Below are 21612 nucleotides of genomic sequence, written 5' to 3'. Positions count from 1 at the left end.
GCGGCGCGCGCGGCGCGGCCAATGGGAGCGGCGGAGCCGGCGGCGCCGGGCCCCGCCCGCGGGGCGCGGGGCGGTGCCGAGCGGGCGGGCGGCGCCGAGCGGCCGTTTCCTGTCCTGGTGCATGGTGGTCGGACGGAGGAATTGTTGGAAAATTTCTCGGCGAGGTTCGTATATAAATGTGCTTTTACCCAGTGTGCCTTATGCTCCCTCCGCCATCTCCGGACGGGGCCGCCGCGCCGCGCCCGCCGCGCCCGCCGGCGGTGCCCGGGGAGGCGGGCAGGGGCAGCGGAGCGCGGGCGGCACCGACCCGAGCGGCAGAGCCGCGGCGATAAAGCCGCTCCGCTCCGCGGGGCCCGCCCGGCCCCTCCCCGCCCGCCGGGCCCGCGGGGGTCCCCCGGGCCGCCCCCCGGGTCCGCTCGGCGCTGCGTCACGGCCGGGGGGCGAGGGGGGCGCGGGCCGGGGCGCTCCGGGCCCCCCGCCCGCCGGGCCTTAATCGGGGGGGCTCACAGATTTTTGCATTTTCCCCGTTGTTCGGGTTTTTTTTGTTGTTGTTGTTTTTTGGTGGTGTTTTTTAATTTTTTTTTTCTCTTTTTAAAACCATGCTATTGGTTTTCCAAGGGCGGTGTTTCCGTGCTGTCGGCCGCAGAGCGGCATTCGGCAGCCTCGGCCGGGGCTGGCCGGGCCCGCGCAGGCTCCGGAGGCGAATCCGCTGTGCCGGCCCGAGCCGCGGGGCTGCGGCGCGGCCCGGCCGCGCTCTCACGGGAGAAGGCGCTGGCACCGGCCGGCCTCCTGGAAGCCTGCTGGTTTACTGCATCTCTCTCACCTCGCCAAAATGCAGAAGCGTTTTAACCTTTTTTTTTTTTCCTCCTCAATTTTTTTTTTTTTTTTTAGCTATTGCTCTTGTCGTTCCCTTCATCTTTTTTTTTTTTTCTCTAGAACTTCTAATAGAACGGGATAACGAGAAGCTGCTCCTCTAGAATAGTGGCCTGCAATAACACAAAGATTTTTATTTTGTTTTCTGATAAGGCCTTATTTGTGGTGCTTTTTCATCCAGAAAAAAATGACGTGACTCCCGTGCAAGTTTAATTTTTCTGTTAAAACAAGGCTGCGGTTGAGCAGCTCCATCAAAGTTTTAGATTTTTTAAGGTTTCATTTTGAACTAGCAGAGAATTGCTTTTGCCATCATCCGCAGAGTGATACCGGTATTTGTAAGGAATGTTATTTCTAGTCCAGTGACACAGGAACTGCAATCTTCCAGTCTTTCAGAGCAAACATTTCTTCTTGTTTTATTGAGAGTCTGCATCAAATGTTGTCCATCAGCCCTCTTGGCAGACTGTATACCAGATATTTCTGTTGTAGCTTCTAGGGACCTGAAAAATGAAATAAGATTGTGCTTAACTAGCAGTTTTTTAACATTTACATGGTAGATTGTTAGCTTTGTGCGTTTGCCATAGAGCTTTAGAATGGCAGAGTACGTTGTAGCCGTGTTTTCATGGCTTGTTTCTTTGTATTTTGCATTAATGCCTTGAGCTTTCAAGCTGTGTTTGTGTCAAAAGCGATTTGTCTGTATCACTGCAGAAAAGGAAGCTTAGGAATTTGTGGTCAAATAATAGATGATTGCTTTGGTAATGGATTGCAGCTTAAATGAGATGTAAAAATAAACATTTTGAAAGAGCTTTGAAAAGTGTATTTCAAATCGATTTAATAATTTACTTTAAACTGTTCTCGTTGTGATCAGAATTTCATTTCTACTACCCTATCTGAGGAAGAGTAATTTTGCTTTATATTAAAGGCTGAAACAAAGCAAATACTTAAAACAGCGTAAAAGGAACTGAAGGTAGAAAGTCAGACTGTCTTCATTCTTGTATAGCTTTTAATGCTTTTCTCCGGAGACAGGCACAGCTGTAGTCAAGTGATGAATAGTCCCTGGTGATGGGTGCCAAAATTAGCCTGTAAATTAGTTTTTTCTTTAGAATATCTCCAGTTGTGTGCTGCTTCAGCTCAGTGGACGTTTTGCTGACCTGTACCGTCCGGGAGAAGGGAATTGCCAAGAGTTTGAGCAGTGGCCAGGTCCAAGTGCTGGCTGCTGCCTTCCCCTGCAGCTCTGTGGGATGGGCACAGCGATAATAAAGAAAGAGTTCCTCGGCTGTAGTTTGGTCAGGATGGCTTCATTTACCCTGCGGGATGTTGGTCTTCCCTTGCTATTGCGTGTGAGTCTTCACCTGAAGAGTTTTGGGTTAACACATGCTCAGCATAGGTGGAGTCTTTGAGAAGCACTGTTGCCGCGTTTTGAGGAGTCGTTAGCAGGCACCTGTGAAGGAAATTGTTTTCCAAAGGGCTTGGATTAACTTGGATGGGTTTCTGCACACACAGATAATCAGGGCAATTCTTGAAGTTTCAGGCGTTACAATGGCCAGAATGCAAATATTCATGAGGCGGGTGGGACCCATCTTGGTGCTCTTGTAGTTCCTCTCTTTCCTGTCTGCATTGTGGCTGGTACCTGCTTCCTTGGCCATGCCCGTGGTTTGTGCTTCCCGTGGTATCTCCTGTAGCTCCTGCAGCCCTTGACATGTATGTACATAGCGCAGCACCCCAGGCCAGCCTTGCTTTGCCGCTCACTGACTTTTTCCCTGTGTTGCTGCTACGTCTCTTGCAGCTCACCAACAATGCTTTTTGCTCAGCATTAACTGGGGACAGCTTGGTTTTTTAACTCCTCTGTGCGAGGAAATCAGTGCACCTGGTAAAGACAGCGTGAATTGGGTAGTCTGTTCCTGTGGCTTGTTTCACAAAAGATCCCAAAAGATGGGTGGAAGGTTTCTCTTTAGCTTATGGATCCCCAAGGTACACTACGATCCAAACCGATGGATCGTCTTGATCCCAGGAGTTCAGCTCTGAAGTGCAAATTCCTGTAACTTGAGGTGTGCATAGCTCTTGTTCTGAGCCTGGAGAGAGGGGTCTGAGCGAGCGTCTCTCCATGGACACCATTTCTAGGGAGGGAGGAAGGAAGCCTGGTGCCCATCTCAGCACAGTGGGGTTTATGGGGTTTTGCCTGTACCTAAGTGTACCTTTATCTGCCCTTAGTTGGATTTACTTAAGGGAATGTCATTTTGCTTCTCCCCCTTTGTGCACCGGGGATCATCGATCAGTTACTCCAAACCAAATTGGACTAAATTAGTAGATGCTTCCAGTGACTTAGTCTGCTAAAGTGTTCTGGGCTGCATAGCTGGTTTTTAATTTTATAATTGGATTGCACTTTGCTCCACCAAGATAACACTTTGAAAATTTCAAAGGGAATTTACAGTTCCAGCAGGTTTTGCAATTTTCAAGGTTGACATCAGAGTTACACTTAAAACGACGTAACGCTTACCTCGGTCTGTATTTTACTGTCTGCAGAATGTTTCCCTCTGTATACACTTGAGCAGAAAATTGTGTTACCTGCTTAATACTCTTGGGCTTCATTTCTGATGACAGATTAGAATTGGAAGATGGGTCTGTATTTGCAAGTTAGTTGGTTTGCTCATATTTTTAGTGTATTCATACATAGCTAACGTGGTGCTGCACAGAGTTTTGTGGGATGTATTTCGATGTACTGGGTTTCAGGTTCTGTTTGTAATCTGGCTTTGGCAATCCAGCAAGCTGCCCCTTTAGCTCCTGAAATACAAGCCTCTGCTAAAGCACTGCCATTAACTGTCATGGCTAATGCTGATACATCTGTAATGTACTTATCAGATTGCTAATTAACTCAGAGCCACACAAAACAACCCACTCAAAATTCCTCTCTTTGTTGGCAGTCTCAGTGGATTTGCAGGATTTGAAAGGGCATGGCCAGGATTCATTTGTTTTGGTGATGTAAATAAGAGACTTTTGTGATTGCTTGACAGTTAAAAAGTTAGGAGTCTATTTGGCATGAAAGTAAAACAATAATAGAAATAGTAGGTCTTGGTTTCTTTCAGATTTTTAGCCCTTAACTGTACATCTAATCACCAGATGTTCCCAGTTTTATTTAAAACACCAATATAACTGGAGGTTTTATGATTTAAGGGATAAGTAGCCCCATGAAGTGTTTCAGAAGTTAACTGTATATATTTTTTGTGTGTAAATAGGCATCACTGCTCATTTCTAGGAGTGACTTAGATACAGTTGTGACATGCATTGGCTGGATGCCTTCTGCATACATATTTTAGCTATTTATACACTTGATGATCAAAACAAACCAAACAAAAGCCTGTTGTAGTTTTAAAAACACACTGATTCATCTATTAGGTGCATTAAATAGGTTTCCTTTTATACTTCCAGGGTGAAAATCAATTTGGAATTAAACGCTTTATCTCACTAAATGTGCTGTAAAATTAATTTAGGTTTGGGGTTTTTTCATCTTTGTTAATGATTTTCTGAGAAAGCTTAGAACATCAGCTCACCTGCCATTCAGCTTTTTTCTGAGTGTGCACATTATGATTAGTTATCCAGACCTTTTTTGACTATTAAAACACAAGTAATTTATTACCAGTCAGCCTGCAATAAAGAAATGGGTTTGAGGTTCTTTAGACAGGAAGGTATGCCTGAGCACCGATAATACAAGTTTGGCCAGGAGAGAAGAAATTAACAAGAAATACTACCTGTGTTGAGAGAAACTTGGGCTGTTTGGGTAGGCTAGTTCTGCAGTTGCATTTGCAGTAGGTCTGCAAGGCATTCCATGCACACAGCCCAGCATTCCTAATGATACAGGGGTGTTTCAGGCATGCTTGAGTTTGGTCTTTGGGACAGATTATAGGGGTGGCTATTCCTCAAGCCAAACTGCTGCTGCTGGGTACTACTACGGATAATAATAATAATAACTGAGTCATTAGCATGTTGCTCATTGACCAGCTGCATTAATATGTTCATTTGTACTCAATTAATATAAAAATGTTGGAATCCTGGAGTCTGTACCTCTGCAAACAGTGCTGCATGGATCTCAATTGCTTGTCAGCTTGCATGGAGGATTTTGGAATTGGCTCTGTGGAGGACTCCCAAATCTGTTTCAAACCTGTGGCTCAGGAAGCCGTGCTGCTGGAATAGTGCACCCAGGGCAGATGTGGTCATGGAACTGGGTGTTTGCTGTGAGATGATTGTCCCAGAGCTGCAGAAGTTTAGCTTCTATCAGCACTGCTGACAGCTCACGTGCTGATGGAACTCCTGTGGCCTCCTTTCATTAACCAGTAATTTCTTCTCTAATATATTCAAGAAATGTGTGAAGTTAGAAGTCATATTTGGGATCAGCCTGAGTGTTCTCACATGTGTAGGATTTGTTGGTGGGTGACTTTCTGAATCTTCCTGTGTTTAAATGCCATGCCTTTGAAAATAACAGCAACCTTCACATTCCCACAGAGTGAAAATACACACATACACATAGTCTCAGAGTAAGGATTTGTAAATATTCTTTATTTGCACTGGTTAATCCATTTTTTTTAATCTAAAAAATGCAAGCATTGATATCAGTCAATACTTTTAATGGTCACAATTTGTAGATAGCATTTGCTCTATAAACTGTGTGGAAATGACTTTTGGGGGAAAAAGACTGCTGGAACATGAAGTAATTTTGTCAGGCTAAATGTGGTTCCCACTGCTCACACTTAAGGCAATGATAAATTTGGTTTTTGTTTTTCATTTCTGAAGAAATACCAAACACTGTGGCAGTGAATTACTCTTGAACTGCATTATTATTAGGATGTATCTCTTGTGGAACAGAAAGGTTGAAATATTGTAAAAAGAATAAAAAGGAGCCTTGAGTTTGACTGCTTCAGAGTGTGTATGTTATGCTTGTGCAGTTGACAGTGCTCTCACTCTTGGTCAGGTTTTTCTGCAGGACAAGACTTAGGGCCTATGGTTTATCATTCACAACACTTCTTTACCACGTAGGAAATTAGAACGTGATTGTGTGATTTGCTGTTAAATTATCTGAATCCAACTGATGTTACCAGATTCTGTAGGAGAGGTTTTTATTCTGTATTTCAGCCTTGTTTCCATTTCATACTGTGGATGATTAATGTGGTGGAAATTGCTGTTTAATTATGTTTTGCCTTTACAAGAGACTGGAGAAAATACAGTAAAAGAAATAGAGATTATGTGAGAAAGCATGTAGCAATTAAGAAGTGCTCAACATTAAGTAGTTGTTAACATTTATTTACTGAAAGTCAATCTGACTGACAACAGCACAAACCCCATTTTTTCAGTGCAGTAAAATCCTGGAAAAGGTAAGGGCTGTTGATGAAGAAGGAAATCCACATCTCCTGAAGTGTTTGATCAAAGCACCCACAGGATCTCGATTTAATTCCTGACCCTGTTACAGATTTCTGCTTAATCCTGGAAAAGATTTATCATGCAGCTACATAGGGGAGCAGAAGTAAGATTGTAAAAAGAGTCCTAGTTCTCCTGTGTCTATTTCTGAGCTTAAAGATGACAAATGCCTTTATGTAATTAGTGGGGGAAGAAATGCTAAAAGTCTTCTTGGGTTGTCTGAAAAAACTTTGTGTGGAATAAATAGTCAGCTTTCCAGTCTGTCAGACTTTTTTTTTTTTGCACTGAGACTCAGAAGGCTATAAGACATATGAATTATCAATTGAAGTGCATTTAACCAGATTGTTAATTGTAAGGTACTATTTTTGAATTTTCACACATTTGTTGCTCAGACTAGTTTTGGGAAATTACTGATATTTGCAATCATATCAGTTGTTAAGGACCCTAAGGTAGGCAGTATTTAATTCAGGAAAAACTTAATTATGTTACACTGTGGACATACTTGGATTGATTTTGGGATACAGCTTTGTCAAACATGGGAATACAGTTTTCTAAAATTCCTTAATAAAAGTTTCACTATTGTGAGGCTATGTATTATTTGCCATATTACCCTTCTTGATTGGTTTTTATTTGCTGTTTTTATAAGTTTTATAAAATTACAGTGGTTTTGTACATTATTTAGAAGTGTATTAAAAATAAAAGTGATGTTTCTTTTCAAATGAAATAAATGCATATTATTTCAAACTTCTCAGTGCTGTCTGCATGAGGGGAGTGAACAATCACAAGGTTGCTGAATGTCTAGAGTAGCTTTTTTCCTGTCATTCTCCAGTTTGTTTGCACATTCGAAGTTTGTATTTTGTAACAGTGAATTTTCTTCCATGCCTGCTCTTGTAAACTTTATTCCATTTCCCATTAATCATCCTCGAAGCATCATCTTTGTCTCTCTGAGGAGTTTCTGCTCCTGTCACTGCAGGATTTTTCCTTTGTCCAGCAGTACAGTGGTACAGTTATTCTTTAAATGAAGAATTCCTGCTATTTTCCAGCCACACTGGCCTTTTGTCATGCTGTCCTCTCAGCTGCTGGAGTTCCCAAGTGCCCCAAGCCCCCTTTCTGCTCCAGAGCAGCCATGCCCTCTGCCAGCTCTTCCCTTGCTTTTCAGTTGCCTGAATCCCACCTGCTATTTTTTAATTGTTTGATTCCTAGTTTTTAGTGGAAATTCCTGTTTCCAGTTGCTAGATTGAGTTTACATAAAAACCTTTCTTCTAACGTTGCATCTTTTCTCCAAAACAAGTGATAGCACCCAGAAAATTTTGTTTGAGTGTTAGTGGAGGAAAAATTACAGGAGGTGCTCTCTAGATCGGCAACTCGATGAAGTCTTCATGAAAAATCTTTTGTTTTTAACCATCTTTTCCCCCCTCACATGCCTTTGGTTTCCAAGTGTTAAGAATTTAATGTGTGTCCGGGAGTATTTTTTTCTGTTCAGATAATTTGCAGGGGATGGTGGCTGGTTTGTTTTTGGTCCTTTTCCTTCTTTTCCCTTTTCCTTCTTTTCCCTTTTCCTTCTTTTCCCTTTTCCTTCTTTTCCCTTTTCCTTCTTTTCCCTTTTCCTTCTTTTCCCTTTTCCTTCTTTTCCCTTTTCCTTCTTTTCCCTTTTCCTTCTTTTCCCTTTTCCTTCTTTTCCCTTTTCCTTCTTTTCCCTTTTCCTTCTTTTCCCTTTTCCTTCTTTTCCCTTTTCCTTCTTTTCCCTTTTCCTTCTTTTCCCTTTTCCTTCTTTTCCCTTTTCCTTCTTTTCCCTTTTCCTTCTTTTCCCTTTTCCTTCTTTTCCCTTTTCCTTCTTTTCCCTTTTCCTTCTTTTCCCTTTTCCTTCTTTTCCCTTCTTTTATTTATTTTTTTTTTTAATAAGAGCTAGCACCTCTGTGTCCTGCTGGATGGCTGTTTAAGGGATCAGTGCTGGGGGGGTGGCTGCCTGTGGTCACACACTCTTTCCATTTCAGAGATTTTCTGTCGATTTTTTTTGCCTCAGGCTGATTTTTTGTGGGAAGTGTTTGAAGCATCTAAAAGAATGGTAAGATTTTCTCTGCATGGATACCATAGACATGTTTTGGTGACTAATCATTTCAGGAATGCAAGATCCGTTACTGGCCTTGTGAAAGTCTGCCCAGATATCGTCACTGATGTGCCTTTGGAAATTGACAATTGCAACTTGCGTATGATCTGTGAAGATCTGCCAGGGTTCACAAAGTCAACTCTCAAGTTTTCACTTCAGTGAGTACTTGGTGACTGAGCCTGGACTTGTCTTTTCTGTGAGACGGCTCTTGAGAGGAAGCAGAATCCACGTGTGTCAATCTTGCCGAGCTGCTATGTAGGCTCCACCCCAGGGTTCCTGGCTTTCCTAAAAATAGTTACTTTCAGCTGCTTTTAACTAATGAGCTGCAATATTTGAAGTGGATAAAGGAAATCTCTCCTAGATTTTTATTGACAGAACTCCTGGCAGACAGGAGATTTAAAGAAAAAAGCTTACTAATGCAAAGGAATAAAAGCAATTATATGGGTTAGGGAAAGAAGCTGGTGAGATTCAGATTGAAAAAATGATGGGAGACAAATTTGATAGAAACTGAAGAGAGTGACTGAAGTGGAGGCAAGGAAGAGATCTGAGTTTGATGAAAACCAACTGGTTTTGAAAAAGCAAAGCAAATTAAAAAATGTTAGAGTAGATTTGCAGGGTGGATGATAACGTGAACAGCAAGGTGATGCTGTTGTAGATGTATGCATTATTGAAATGATTCTCAGAGAGCAGGTGAAGTTGGAAGGACTTCCAAAAATTTATCTGGTTCAGGCTTGATGAAAGCAAGTCTCATTTGCCCAGGGCTGTGTGAAGTTGCTTTGGACCTCTACAAGGATGGAGAGTCCATATCTGTCTTGGCAATTTGTTCCTGTATTTGATCACTCATACCAAGTGACACTTTGGCATCATTACCTCTGATAGATTGACCCTTTTCTCTGCAGCACAGGCCAGCTCTGCATCTTTTCCTTCCTGCATCTTCCCAGCCCTGTCTGGCTAGTCAGTGTTCTCCAGTGGGGAGAAAGAGGAGAGCCTGGAAGGGAGCAGCACATCCCCTTTTGGCTGAGGGCTCTCTTCCCTGCACATCAGAGTGGCAGAGCAAAGCTGCTGTGTCCCTGCAGAGGGAGTGAAAGCTGGGGGCTGGTGTTTGGGGGGACCCCAGTGCTCCAGCCTCTTGTGGGGCGTGTAGTTCCCAGGTGGGTCTGAACATGAACTGGTGACACAGAGAGGAAGGAAGGGGATAGACAGTGGTGAGAGTGGGTCATAAACAGAGCAGCAGCAAGAGAAGACTTGGGGACTGGTTGCAGAAGGAGTTGGTGTGGGCATGGAAGTATTTTATATTATTCTGACAAGAAGGATGGGATTATAGCTGGGAAGAGGCATGTCCTGAAAATTTGGTATAAATAGGACCGAAGAAGAAAATTGGTACGAGGAGAAGGGATGGAGCTGGGGATAAGGAGCTTAGTGGAAGGACAGAGAATTGAGAAGAGGGTATGTTTCAAGTGACCATTGAAAGGAGCTGGAATGGAGAGAAACAGGCTGCACTGCTGCTGAGTTCTTAGGTGAGGTTGTATGACTGTCCAGATCCTCTGGAACAGAGGAAAATTGTAGCCATTGTTCTGTGTGCAGCAGTTCCCTTCAGCTGTTTGCCGTGTGTGAGTTGACAGCCATGCTACACTAACAAACACTGTGAAACAATTAAAACAAATACTATTGCTCCTGCAGCCCTGAAATGATCTGGCATTAGATTTCCTTTCCTTCCAAAGTAGCTACTCACCCCTTAAGCCGTTAGTTCTGCTCACACTCAGAACTCTGCAGCTGTCTGCATGGACTGGCTCCCTCACTGCTGCCCAAAGGTGGGAGCAGAGCCTTGAGTTCTGCAGGAAGGGAGATGGTATTAAAGGTGCTGGGATCTCAAAAAATACTTTGTCTAATAGAGGGAATACTCCTCGAGTAGACCCGAGCTGAAAGGCCTTTGAGGTGGACTCTGCTGGAATTGTTTCACTCTCTAGCTCCAGTGAACACCTGTGGTTGTGAAGCCTTTCTTCTCTGCTGTGTGCAATGGTGTAGCTGTTTTGCAGCCTGCTTCCATGAGGTGTCCTGAAAACGGAGTGCATGGAAAATGCTGCCAATACAGACCTCTGTTAGCAGAGGACAGCCAGCCTCTGGGTACCACTAGCATGTAGTACCAGAAATAGTTCATTTAACTTGCTACAAGCTGGTAGTACCTCAGAAAAGCAGCCTTTGCAAACTGGGCTGGATAAAACTCCTTTGGTTGCTAGATTTGTTGGTGGTGGTTTGTTTTGTTTTGTTTTGTTGGGCTTTTTTTAACTGCAACAGTTTTCTAATCTTATTTGCTGCATAGTACATGAATGCTGGGTTGCTGTGCCTGCTTAGGCTGACTCTGTGGCTACATCATGACTGATTTTTGGTTTGTCAGCAAACTGCTTCCTAAGTAAATTTTTCTGCCTATTTGAGATGGGGGATGATAAATGAGTGGTAGGAAAAGAAGTTACTTTTCCAAATGCACAGTCATGGACTTGGCAGAGAAAGAGGTTGAACTCAGGATCTCCTATATCCTCATACAATTCCTTGTCTCTTAGATGATAGTATCCAAACAAATCTTCCTATTTCATTTTCTTCAGAGACATCTATATAAATGCAATTTAGTCTGGATGGCTTCTCCTTTTCATGTGTATTGCATCTCTTTTAGAGGCCTCATTTTCTGTGAAAGCTTCTTTTCCTGAAAAGGATGTTAGGAAGAATTACCCATCTTCTCTTGGTTCCCAAAAAATCCTCTCACACCCATTTAAAATTTTATTTTGGTTTCTTTCTTAATTGTATCATTTGACGCCAGTTGTTCAAGGTTCAAATTCCTTATTGCAAGCCAATATTTCAATTTCCTTAATGTTCCAGAGAGAAATTATGAGGACATTAATCTTGGAAGGCATATTTCTTACAGAATTATGCATCGATCATCAGTAATATTTTAGGGTTTTTGTATGATTTTCAGTGTAACAAATGAAAAAGGCAGGAGGGCTTAAAATTTTCCTAAATACCGTAGGCACACTGGAGTACCTGCATTGTCTAATTTTGTTCTCCTTAGTTTTGAGTAAAGTACAGTTTTCTCAATGGTCTTTGAGACTGTTGATGAATTGCTTATTCAATAACAGATTTGTGGACTGTAGAGGTAAAAATAGTTAAATATATTTATAAAGGTACTCATAAATAAATTAAACCGACCAGATTATTCTTCTCAGCCTTGAATTGTAAAGCAGCAGGTCACAGAACCACACTAGGATTAAAAGCTGTGATGTGATCTCCCATATTAAAACATGCCTGGGTAAAAATGTGAGTATGCAAAGGGAAGGCTCTGTCTGGTTCTGTGAGATACAGCAGCCACTCCCTGATCACTGGCCTTTTGTCTAATTAATAAATTTTATCATGGGATACTTCATTATTTTAAAGAACAGATTGTTTTGTTTTGGTTGGTTGTTTTTTTTGTTTAAACAGAAACCTTGCTGGAAAATCTAGGGAAATAGTTGAATTGTTCAGTTAGACTTTTGCAGTGTGCCATTGTTTTTAAACCTCTTTCTGCCACTGGAGAGATCTTTGATTTATACAGATAAAGCCCTGCTGTTGTCATGGCTGACTATGGGTGAATTGTCATCTTTATTTCAATTCTGGGGACAAATAGGTATCATTACCTGTACTGTCATTACCACCACTAGTCTTTGTACATTGGTCAAATCACTTATATTTAACTGAAATTTAAATGTGGTTGATGCACTTTATAGAAATAACTGCTACCTGAAGTCCTTAACATCTAAGTTAATTGTTAAATAAAGTTAAATACTTATCTATTTCAGATAACTCTTATTCCTTCAAAGTATTTTCCAGATAAATCAATCATTTTTTTGCATCTACTTTATACAAAACATAACAAAAAATATGTGTAGCAGCTGTATAAAAATCACATTAAACTGGGATGATGTAGTACTGGTTCTGTCTTTCACTTTTCTGGTTTTTTAATACTTTCTTTCTAGGTAGACAATGTTATTAGCTCAGATAAATCGAGACTCTCAGGGAATGACGGAATTTTCTGGAGGAGGAATGGAGGCCCAGCACGTGACTCTGTGTCTAACAGAAGCTGTAGCTGTGCAAGGTGACCCTTCAGGTTAAAATACTTCTACATTATTATTCTGTCTTTTCTCTTTGAAACTCAGATAAAACACTAACATTCATGTCGTCTATTCTGAATTAAAAGTGCAACAGAAAACAGTTAACTGAGATTGATTAAATTCACTAATTTAATTCTGGATGAAAATTATTTTTTAATTAAGATAATAGAAGTGTAAATGTGCCAAAAATATATGAAATATAAAATTTGACTTTATTCTCTGTTTAGTCTTACTGTTTTATACTTTGTAAATTCAGTTGATATCTAAGTATGTGTTAAGCAAGTTGAGTTTAAAATAGATTAATGACTTGAAATTGGCTTAAACCTGGTGTTTCCTGACAGCTTTGTTATGATTTTACATGGTTACAAACTCTCTCCTAAATCTGCATTTTAATCTAAATAGTTTTGTGTGTATTAATGACAAGTAGATTGTACAAAACAAAATTTTCAGTACAAGTATATGTGTTGTTATTTCAGTTGGCTTTGATGATTTAATTCATAGTTCTCCTAAAACCTCAGCTTTGTAGTTATTTATTCAGTGACATTGTATTTTTTTTTAGTTAAGGAAAATAACATTTAGCTGTGATGTTTACAGAGCAAAATCTAGAATATATGACTCTAGTATGTATCCCAGGCCGAGAAAGCAAGTAAGAACTACTTGCTCTTATTTGTCAGATAAGGGGATGTAATAATTTCTGGAGGAATTCAGCTGAGATTGCTGGGGTTCCATGCTGGTTGTAGTGAAGGTGAACTTTTTTCCCTGCTAGATGGTGACAACTTGGAAAACATGGAAGGTGTAAGTTTGCAAGCAGTTACCCTGGCTGATGGCTCCACTGCTTACATACAGCACAATTCTAAAGGTAGGCAGACGACTGCAAACTGGTGCCTACTGAAGAGGTATTCCCCTTTCTAACCCTCTCTTTGCATTGTAAAGTCAGGCAAAAGCTGGACAATGTTTCTGAAGTTCCAATTCCAGTGGGAAATTATGGTAATACTATGAAATAAATGTTTGGGTTTTGCTACTGATAAGATGCAGAAATGAAATTCAGATCATAAGTCAAACAAAAGTGAAGAGATCTTTATGGTTCAAACCCAGATATCAACATTCTGCCTAACAGATAGGACTGCAGACCTTTTCTGGTTTTTTAATCCCAGAATTTTAAAAGCTCTGTGCAGTTGCACTGTGCCTTCTATTTACCAAACATTATTTCTTTATTTATCATTTTTTATTTATATGTTAATCTAGAAAATATCAACTGTGTATTAAAACTGTGATGTGTTACACAATTAGAATTCTTAAAAATATTCTGTATATTTCAGATGGTAAATTAATGGATGGCCAAGTGATTCAATTAGAAGATGGTTCTGCTGCTTATGTTCAACATGTACCCATGCCTAAAAGCAGTGAGTACAATAATACAAGAAATATGTTATAAAATAATGTATTACTGATAAATATTGCTATTAAGTAATTAACAGTCATGATAATAGCTTGATTTCTTGTTTTAATGGAAATAATCATGAATAGATCTTGGGTATTTTGTAATCCTGGGTATTTAGTGTTTAATCTTTCCATCTAAGGATTCTTTGAACTCTTGCTGAAGTGCTGTAATTGTTTCTCCTGAACAGGGGAGAGCCTGCGTCTGGAAGATGGACAGGCGGTTCAGCTGGAAGATGGAACTACAGCATTTATTCATCACACCTCAAAAGGTAACTCTTCTGGCAAGTGGGATTTGTTACCTCAGTGTCCAACAGAACTTCAGCAGTATTTAATAGGATACTCTCTAAAAACTATCATCTTAATGGGATTCCCAGTGTTAATTACTTGGTGCTTTAATTTTGACATCTGAAAATTGTTGAAATTAGACTGTTTCAGTTCTTGACTTGGGCCTCATATAAGAGTTACAAATGTAATCAAACCCAGTGTACTTCACTGTTTATTTAGCCCAGGATCACATTAAAGTGAGTTTATACCTTTAGGTAGCAGGGCAGAAAATGTGACAGCTGACAGTCAAGAATGCAAATGTAGTTATTCCAGATGATAACTTCTGTTTCTGCAGATGATTACCCTAGCCCTGGAAACAGTACCACTTCTCTAGAAAAGGTGATCAAGTATATATTTTAAGTCTGTTTAAACCAGTGTGACAATTACATTTTACCGACAATAGGAAGAGGAAAGATTGTAATACTGAATTTTTTTGTTAAAAGTAGTTTTATATTTTGTGTTTCTTTTGCATATTTGCATGATTCTCTTCCTAAAATCTGAGATCTAGGAATTCTAAAATCTGAAGTAATGATATCAGTAGATCTCCTATATTATTTTCATTTTCTTAGAATTGATTTGAAATGGTAAGCATATTTGTGTTCCTGATTTCCTTTGTAAATAAAGCTAGATCAATATAATATTTTTTGTACTTTTGAAAGTGTAGAAATAAAACTATAGGAGGCGTTGTCTTGAAAACAAATTCCTGTGTTATTCATAGTATTAAGTGTTTATATTTCTCATATACTAGTGGTTATATTTCCCATATATTTCATATGTTTCTATGACTTCAGGAGACATATCCTGGAAGCTGTAGTTTTTCATGTAACACACTGCTGCTCCTTTCAGAATCCTAACCCTCTGCAATATCATTCCTCAGACAGTTATGACCAGAGTGCACTGCAAGCTGTGCAGCTGGAGGATGGAACTACTGCCTACATCCACCACACGGTGCAGATGCCACAGTCAGACACCATTTTGGCCATCCAGGCTGATGGCACAGTGGCAGGACTGCACACAGGAGATGCTGCCATCGACCCTATCACCATCAGTGCTTTGGAGCAGTATGCAGCCAAGGTACTCTGCAAGGCATTTTCTCTATCTCTATTTTCTCTATCACGTTTTAATGTACAGCACAACATATTAAACAACAAGCCAGTTGTTGTTTAAGAAATGAAATTGTAACTGGGAGAGTCTCAGACTCCTAGAAGAGAGAACACCAAATTGTTATGACAGTGCTTCACTGTCATGAGCAGCTCTGGTGCATAATGTTGCATAAAAAGGAGAAAAGATTGAACCCTGAACTGGAGTAGGATTTAGAAAGCCATTTAGACAGCCAAATGATAATCTTCTCTATCCTATAGCATTGCAAAGGAGTCTCTTGAAAGGACACTGTTTGGGAAGAAGGACAAAGTTGAATTATTCTTGTTCAGACACTATTGCTAGATTATTTTTTTTTCCTCAATGGGAAGAGTATGGCCTGGTGTACTGAGCAAGGGCATGGTATGAAGTGTAGAAAAGACAATCAGTTAGAAAAAAACTTCTTTGATCTATATTTTCAATAGTAAAAATGCAGTAGGATGCACAAAATTCATATTGTTCACTTTACTGGACTTCTGTAAGCATGATGTAAGTATGGTAATGGGGGATGCAACTTCCATGACTCTGTAGTTAAGCAGTGTCCCAGTTGTTGGATAACTGCCATCAGTGCTTGTATTGCTCTGAAAAAAGAGCAGAATATATTTTAAAGTCTGTCCTCTTAATGTCACCAAGACTTGTCAAAATTTGGGAGGCTAGTTAGGATAATTAAATAGCTTATTCACTATTCTTTCCATTATGCTTCTGTCTTTTAGAATTGAGAGATCCTAAGGTAGGCAGTCAGATGTGTTGTGATGCTGTGCTTTAACATTTCATGAAATAAAAGGTAATTCAGTGTTAGTTAAGCTGTAATGACATACTTTTATACATTCCACAGGTACTATTTCATTCAGATTAAATCAATCACAACTTTGCCCTTCTTAACCAGCAGCTATATTAATCATAATTTCTGATAAGTTCCAGTTTTGAGAAAGTGAAGAAGAAACAGAAGAAATGCAAACAAATTTACATTTTCATCCTATTTAACTCAGTTTTTTTTTATTCTGTAATGTGAATTTGTTTTCTGTAGTGCATTTGTGTGTTTGTTTAGGTAAAGTTGTTTGTTTTCTTTAAGCTTTCATCTCAGAACCTTATTCTGAATGGTACTGCTGGAACCTTTAGGGGACAGTCAGTAGAAGTGTGTTTCCAAGCACTACACCTGCTTTATGTACAAAACCAAGTATCAGCTCAATGGTCAGAACCCTGGATCTCTCTTAAAAGAAGGAATGTGGTTTTGTGATTCTTCTCCATGTCCATGCACACTTCATAGTGAGGCAAGGTACACTTCTCATAGCTGAGGTTTCAGACACCTTGAGAAAGGTACAGGAAGAAATTAAATACACATGGTAAGTATATTATAGGATTTTATAAAATTTTAAGTAGCCCAAAGAAGAGTAGTGCCTTGTCATTGGCTGCAGCAGTTTCAGAACTGGGAAACACCAGGTGAAACTCACATGAGATGGGTTGAAGAAGAATGAAGATGCTTTTTCAAACAGCTCAAAGTTAAGCACTGCTTGTAGGATATTGTGGACACTAATATGTCCTTGGATTCAAGGAGTAATTAGATCACTTCATAGAAGAAAAATGTGTCCATGGCTATTAGGTAGAAACACATGACTTCTGGTTCAGGAAGTTCATAAACCACAAATTGCTTGGAGGTTGGCAGAATATTATGGGGAATGCATCACTACATGCTTGGCCTGTTTGTTTGGTGTCCTCCAGCATCTGCTACTGGCTGCTGTTGGAAATGAAATGGTGCAGTAGTATGGCCTTTAGTTTGACTCAAAATAGGTGTTCTTGTGTTTTTATTTGAAGGCAGACTAAATCTTTCTCTAGCATAAAGGAGAATATTTTAGGAGGAGCTCAAAGATCTGTCCTGAAATCCTTCCAGAATTCTTACAATACTGCAAAAGAGAAGTTTAAAGTTGGGTATCTTTTTTTGTTTGGTTCTTTTAAGGCTTTCTTTGCAAAACTTAAAGGGCAAAGAAAAAAAAAAAAGTGACTTTGGAGAGTGGTGGTTCTTCTTTGTTTCCCTGTCCTATGCAACAGGCAGAAACAGAAAGATCAGTGGGGTGCCCAAGATCAGGGTAGAATATAAGAGAGTTCATACAAAGAGGTCCAAGCAGACTACCCAGAAGCTCACTGGAAGTGGTGAAACATGTACATTTTTCATTGTCCCTCACTTCTCCTTGAGGCAGGGAAGTACCACTTTCCACAACATGCAAAGCACGTGCAGACTTAACTTGAGTCCTCTAATTTTGGGCTGAGTCAATGCCACCATCCTCCCAAAGCAAGCAAGGAGAAAAGGTCATTGCTCTCAGTGAAGGGAGCATAGGTGATGAAATGAAGAGGTTACACCACATACTTTCCTTCCATTAGCTGCTTTCCTGTGCCATCACAGCTGCTGGCAAAGCACAGTCGCTGGGATTTGTGCATGCCTCAACACATGCACACACCTTCTGTTGGGATCATTTGTTTCCAATAGCTGATCAAGTTCTAATTTCATGTCAGCAGTTCTTCTCTCTACCAACAACAAGTTCAGGATGAAGTAATTCAAGTCTCCTTTCTGTGCAGGTTCTCCCACCTTCCTTTAAAAATTCTGAGGGAGAAGGTCCCAAAATAGCTATTGTTTCCCTCTGAAAAAAATACCCCAAAATGACCTGCTTTCTGACACTCTTTTCAATCTTTTTGTAATGTAAATTTGCCTCTGCTTGGGCACTTTCCTTATTACTGTTTTAGCTCAAAGTTCCCAAAAGTAAATTGTCTAATTTAGAGAGAGAGTGTGAAAACATCTTGTGGGATGAGTTCATGCCAGTCTCCAAGCACACTGCTGGGGGCTGGTGCTTTGGGCAAGGTGCTTCACACAACCACCAGTGATCCCAGGGGCTTTCTGTGGTTCTTGGGAGGGAAGGTTCCTGCCAAACTCTTGTAGAGAAGAATAAAATCACTTACACTACGCTTAGGTGCATCAGGCTCAGCTGTGAATATAATGGATGCAGAGAGTATTGTGAATGCCTGTGGTTAATACAGAGACAATTCAGGAATGGGAAACTATGCAAAGTACACTTTAATTTTTTATGTAGTGACCAGTAACATGCTGTTCTTTGAGCTCGTGAGAGAGTTTGGGGTGGTTTTTTAAACTGGGTAATTACATTTTTATTTAAATAAAAATTTCACATTAGCATCTACCAGTCTTTCAAATATTTTTATGAGCTCCTTGGAAACAGCAATACCTTTCTCCTCCTGGAGACTGTCTTTAAAAACAAACCTATGTAGCAATACCCACGTCCTTGCTTAGTTGTAATTTGACGTGTTCAAATTGAGATGTAACACATTGTCTTAGGTATTTTGATTCAAAAAGCAGTTGTGCTGTTTGAAACAAGTACATTCTGCTTAACAAGGAGTGAGAGATGTATCTTTATTATACAATAAGTAAATGTTTGGAGTTTTTTTTCAGAACTCAGTATTGTTAAATGTATTGATTTACTGTCATGCTTATTTCAGTCTATTAATTTAACATACTTAGTTCTTGCAGTCTTTCCTAGCTTGGTATATAAAATAACTTTGCTATGTTCACTTGGCCTGTTCTGTAATGCAGGTGTTGCAAGTAGTGATTTTTATGTAAGTTCATGTAGTATGGGATAATCATGTTCCAAGAGGGAGCTAGAGAGCTATGAAATAATAAACCCCAGGAGCTGTCTGTAACCCTCTGTTTCTCAGATGAATAAAAGTAACTGATGTAAATGTTTTTCCCATTTCAACTTTGTTTTTCAGGTGTCTATTGATGGAAATGACAGTGTTAGTAGCACAGGAATTATAGGTGAAAATGAACAAGATAAAAAAATGCAGGTATGTGCTTAATACAAAATAATTAAATATATTTATTTCTTTTGTCTTTTCTGCCCAGCAAAGTGCATGATAGGGAGTTCTGTAGCCATGAACTGTGGTTTGCTTCTACCCTTCAGAAACTGTAGATTTCAAACTATACAGATTATAATATCTCACTCTGCACAAGATCATGTCACAAGAGTTGTAAAAGATCTTCTAATACTTACTATTGTCTAGGGGGTTTTCCTGTTAAAGGGTAATTAAAAATTATGTTGGCTTTCTAAGATTTTTCAAGCTGACCTGAGTATTTCTTCAATAAGAGTGTAAGTATTTCAGAAGTTCTCTCCAGAGAAGGAGCTGACTTTTGACAGTATTTAAAGCAGAAAAATGCTGTCTAAATTATTAAATTTCTTTTACGAGAGACCATTCCAGCCATAGGGGTGGAACTGTTCTCTCTTTAATGACTTATTTTGATTCCACTTGTGCCTGACCTTTACAGCAGGTTTTATAAGGAATTAGTAGTTAAGAGTGTTGTTCCTAGAGAATGCTTAAAGAACAGAAAAATACTTCCATTTCTTCTTCTGGATCCATATTGTTAGCACACACAAATGTAAAAACCTTTAAATGTTAAAAGATTAATGTAAAATTTCAAAGGGTAATGGAAAATACAGGTGCAACTTGCTAAGTCTCAAGCTTTTTTTCCCTAGGATCCATAAAATTATGTAAGGATAACGGTATTTGGCATTATAATGTATTTTATTAACGGTAAAGACAAAGAAAAATGTGTTCTGGGCTTAAACCTAAAATAATACTAAAACCTTTATAAGCTTACATGTTCAGATAACAAAATCAAAAATGGAAAAGTCATTGCATTGAGAATGGGGCTTCTCTGGGCAAAGCTTTTCTCCTTTTTGCTTAATTTAAGAAATAATGAAGTAGACAAGGAGGAAAAATGTCTTCTTCCAAGATCAAAATACATCATCTGTGAAAGGAATAATTATAGACTCACCTCTCACAGTTAGCTCAAATTTTCTATTTTTAATCTTTTACAAGTTAGATCCCACAATATTTAAAGCTGCAGACTGTGTGGCATGACTGTGGAAGGAGAGAATTAACTAATAATTGCATTATTTACTGTATTGGACCATGTTCCAGAAAATGAAATTAAGAAATTCAGAGGGTTTGCACTTGTAGGTTGGAATAGGGATACAACTCCAATGAAAGGCAAAATTCAAGGAAGAGTAAAGTAAAATCTTCGTTGGTTTTAGCTGAAGTAAGAACCTATTAAGCAAAATTATAATTTTTATAATATTAAAATATTGATTTTGGCCTCAGGCCCAAAGCAAACTGAATGTGGATGTGGTTTTATCTTATACATATGTGGTAACATATGTGCAGTAAGGAAATGTGCCAGTCTTATGGAGCACTGCATGTTCCAAACAAAACAAGATCTGATATTTCAAAAAGGTAGTGAGGCTTAGTCTCAAATTCTGACCCTTATAAGGTGACTACAGGTGGTCTTCAGTTGAAGGGGCCGACAGCTATCAGTTCTGTATGAAAATAGAAATCATTCTTATATCTTGATTTAAGTAGATACCTACTTGTAACCCATTCTGTATTCTTAGGTATTAATATATAAAATAGGCTTATATTTAGATGTAGAATGAAATAGGTGTATATTTATAAACTTCTGAAGTCCACAGGGAACAGAACAGATGTCACACTGCTAAGCAGTCACTCAGAATTGCATGTGGTTAGTTAGGTGTTTCAGCAAAGAAAAAAAGCATAAAACCTCTTTGTGATTTCTGCATGGGAAAACAAAAGACTCTGTGTACCCAAATGGATATCTCACTATTTCCTTTCAAACCTGTCTACCCATCTGTTCATAATACACACTCTGGTTATATGATTCTGCTTTTATGTGTGCAGTAGAAAAATCTGATCCAAGATCTTTGTTTTTCTCCTGTGTTACCTCTCTGAGATCAGGATGCATTTGTGATCTCTTAAAAAAATAGGGAGGTTTAAATTCTATTTATTTATTCATTCTGTTTAAAAGTATTTGAAGTACACAGTTCCTCTCAGTAAGTTCCACATTGTTAGAAAGGTGCTTCCTCCCCAGTTTTTGTATCCATCTTAATATTGGTAGGATTATGGCTGGTTATTTCCTTGCAGATATCAGCACATTACAGAATTGTTTTCATTTTCTTTTCAACTTTGGCATACTTGAGCTTTATGGCAGAACTTAGCAAGTAAAAAAACATATTTTTATATGAATATTTTTATATTAATATTTTTATATGCTGGAACAACAAAGAAATAGTAGTAGGTTACTGACAGAAGTAGATAGAACAGTAGTAGGTTTACTGA

General features: G+C 39.3%; 1 protein-coding gene across 6 annotated transcripts in view; it reads left to right on the top strand.

The window, feature by feature from the left end:
• Window positions 1-47: 47 nt before the first annotated feature.
• The window catches only part of ZNF143 (zinc finger protein 143), a 38431-nt gene continuing 16866 nt past the window's right edge, over window positions 48-21612 (top strand). For 2 of the 6 annotated variants that reach the window (XM_068194629.1, XM_068194624.1), the window contains exons 1-7: window positions 48-164; window positions 12385-12515; window positions 13286-13378; window positions 13839-13922; window positions 14148-14228; window positions 15161-15357; window positions 19192-19266. In XM_068194629.1, coding sequence (XP_068050730.1) covers window positions 12392-12515; window positions 13286-13378; window positions 13839-13922; window positions 14148-14228; window positions 15161-15357; window positions 19192-19266 — 654 coding nt within the window. In that variant the 5' untranslated portion in view covers window positions 48-164; window positions 12385-12391. Of the gene's footprint in view, window positions 165-8397; window positions 8542-9327; window positions 9535-12384; window positions 12516-13285; window positions 13379-13838; window positions 13923-14147; window positions 14229-15160; window positions 15358-19191; window positions 19267-21612 lie in introns of those variants that run through there. The other 4 variants (XM_068194628.1, XM_068194625.1, XM_068194627.1 and 1 more) reach the window with 4 other exon arrangements.

The sequence above is a fragment of the Anomalospiza imberbis genome, chromosome 6, assembly GCF_031753505.1.
Source record: "Anomalospiza imberbis isolate Cuckoo-Finch-1a 21T00152 chromosome 6, ASM3175350v1, whole genome shotgun sequence".
Taxonomy (NCBI): Eukaryota; Metazoa; Chordata; class Aves; order Passeriformes; family Viduidae; genus Anomalospiza; species Anomalospiza imberbis.
This window is presented reverse-complemented; position numbering and strand designations above follow the sequence as displayed.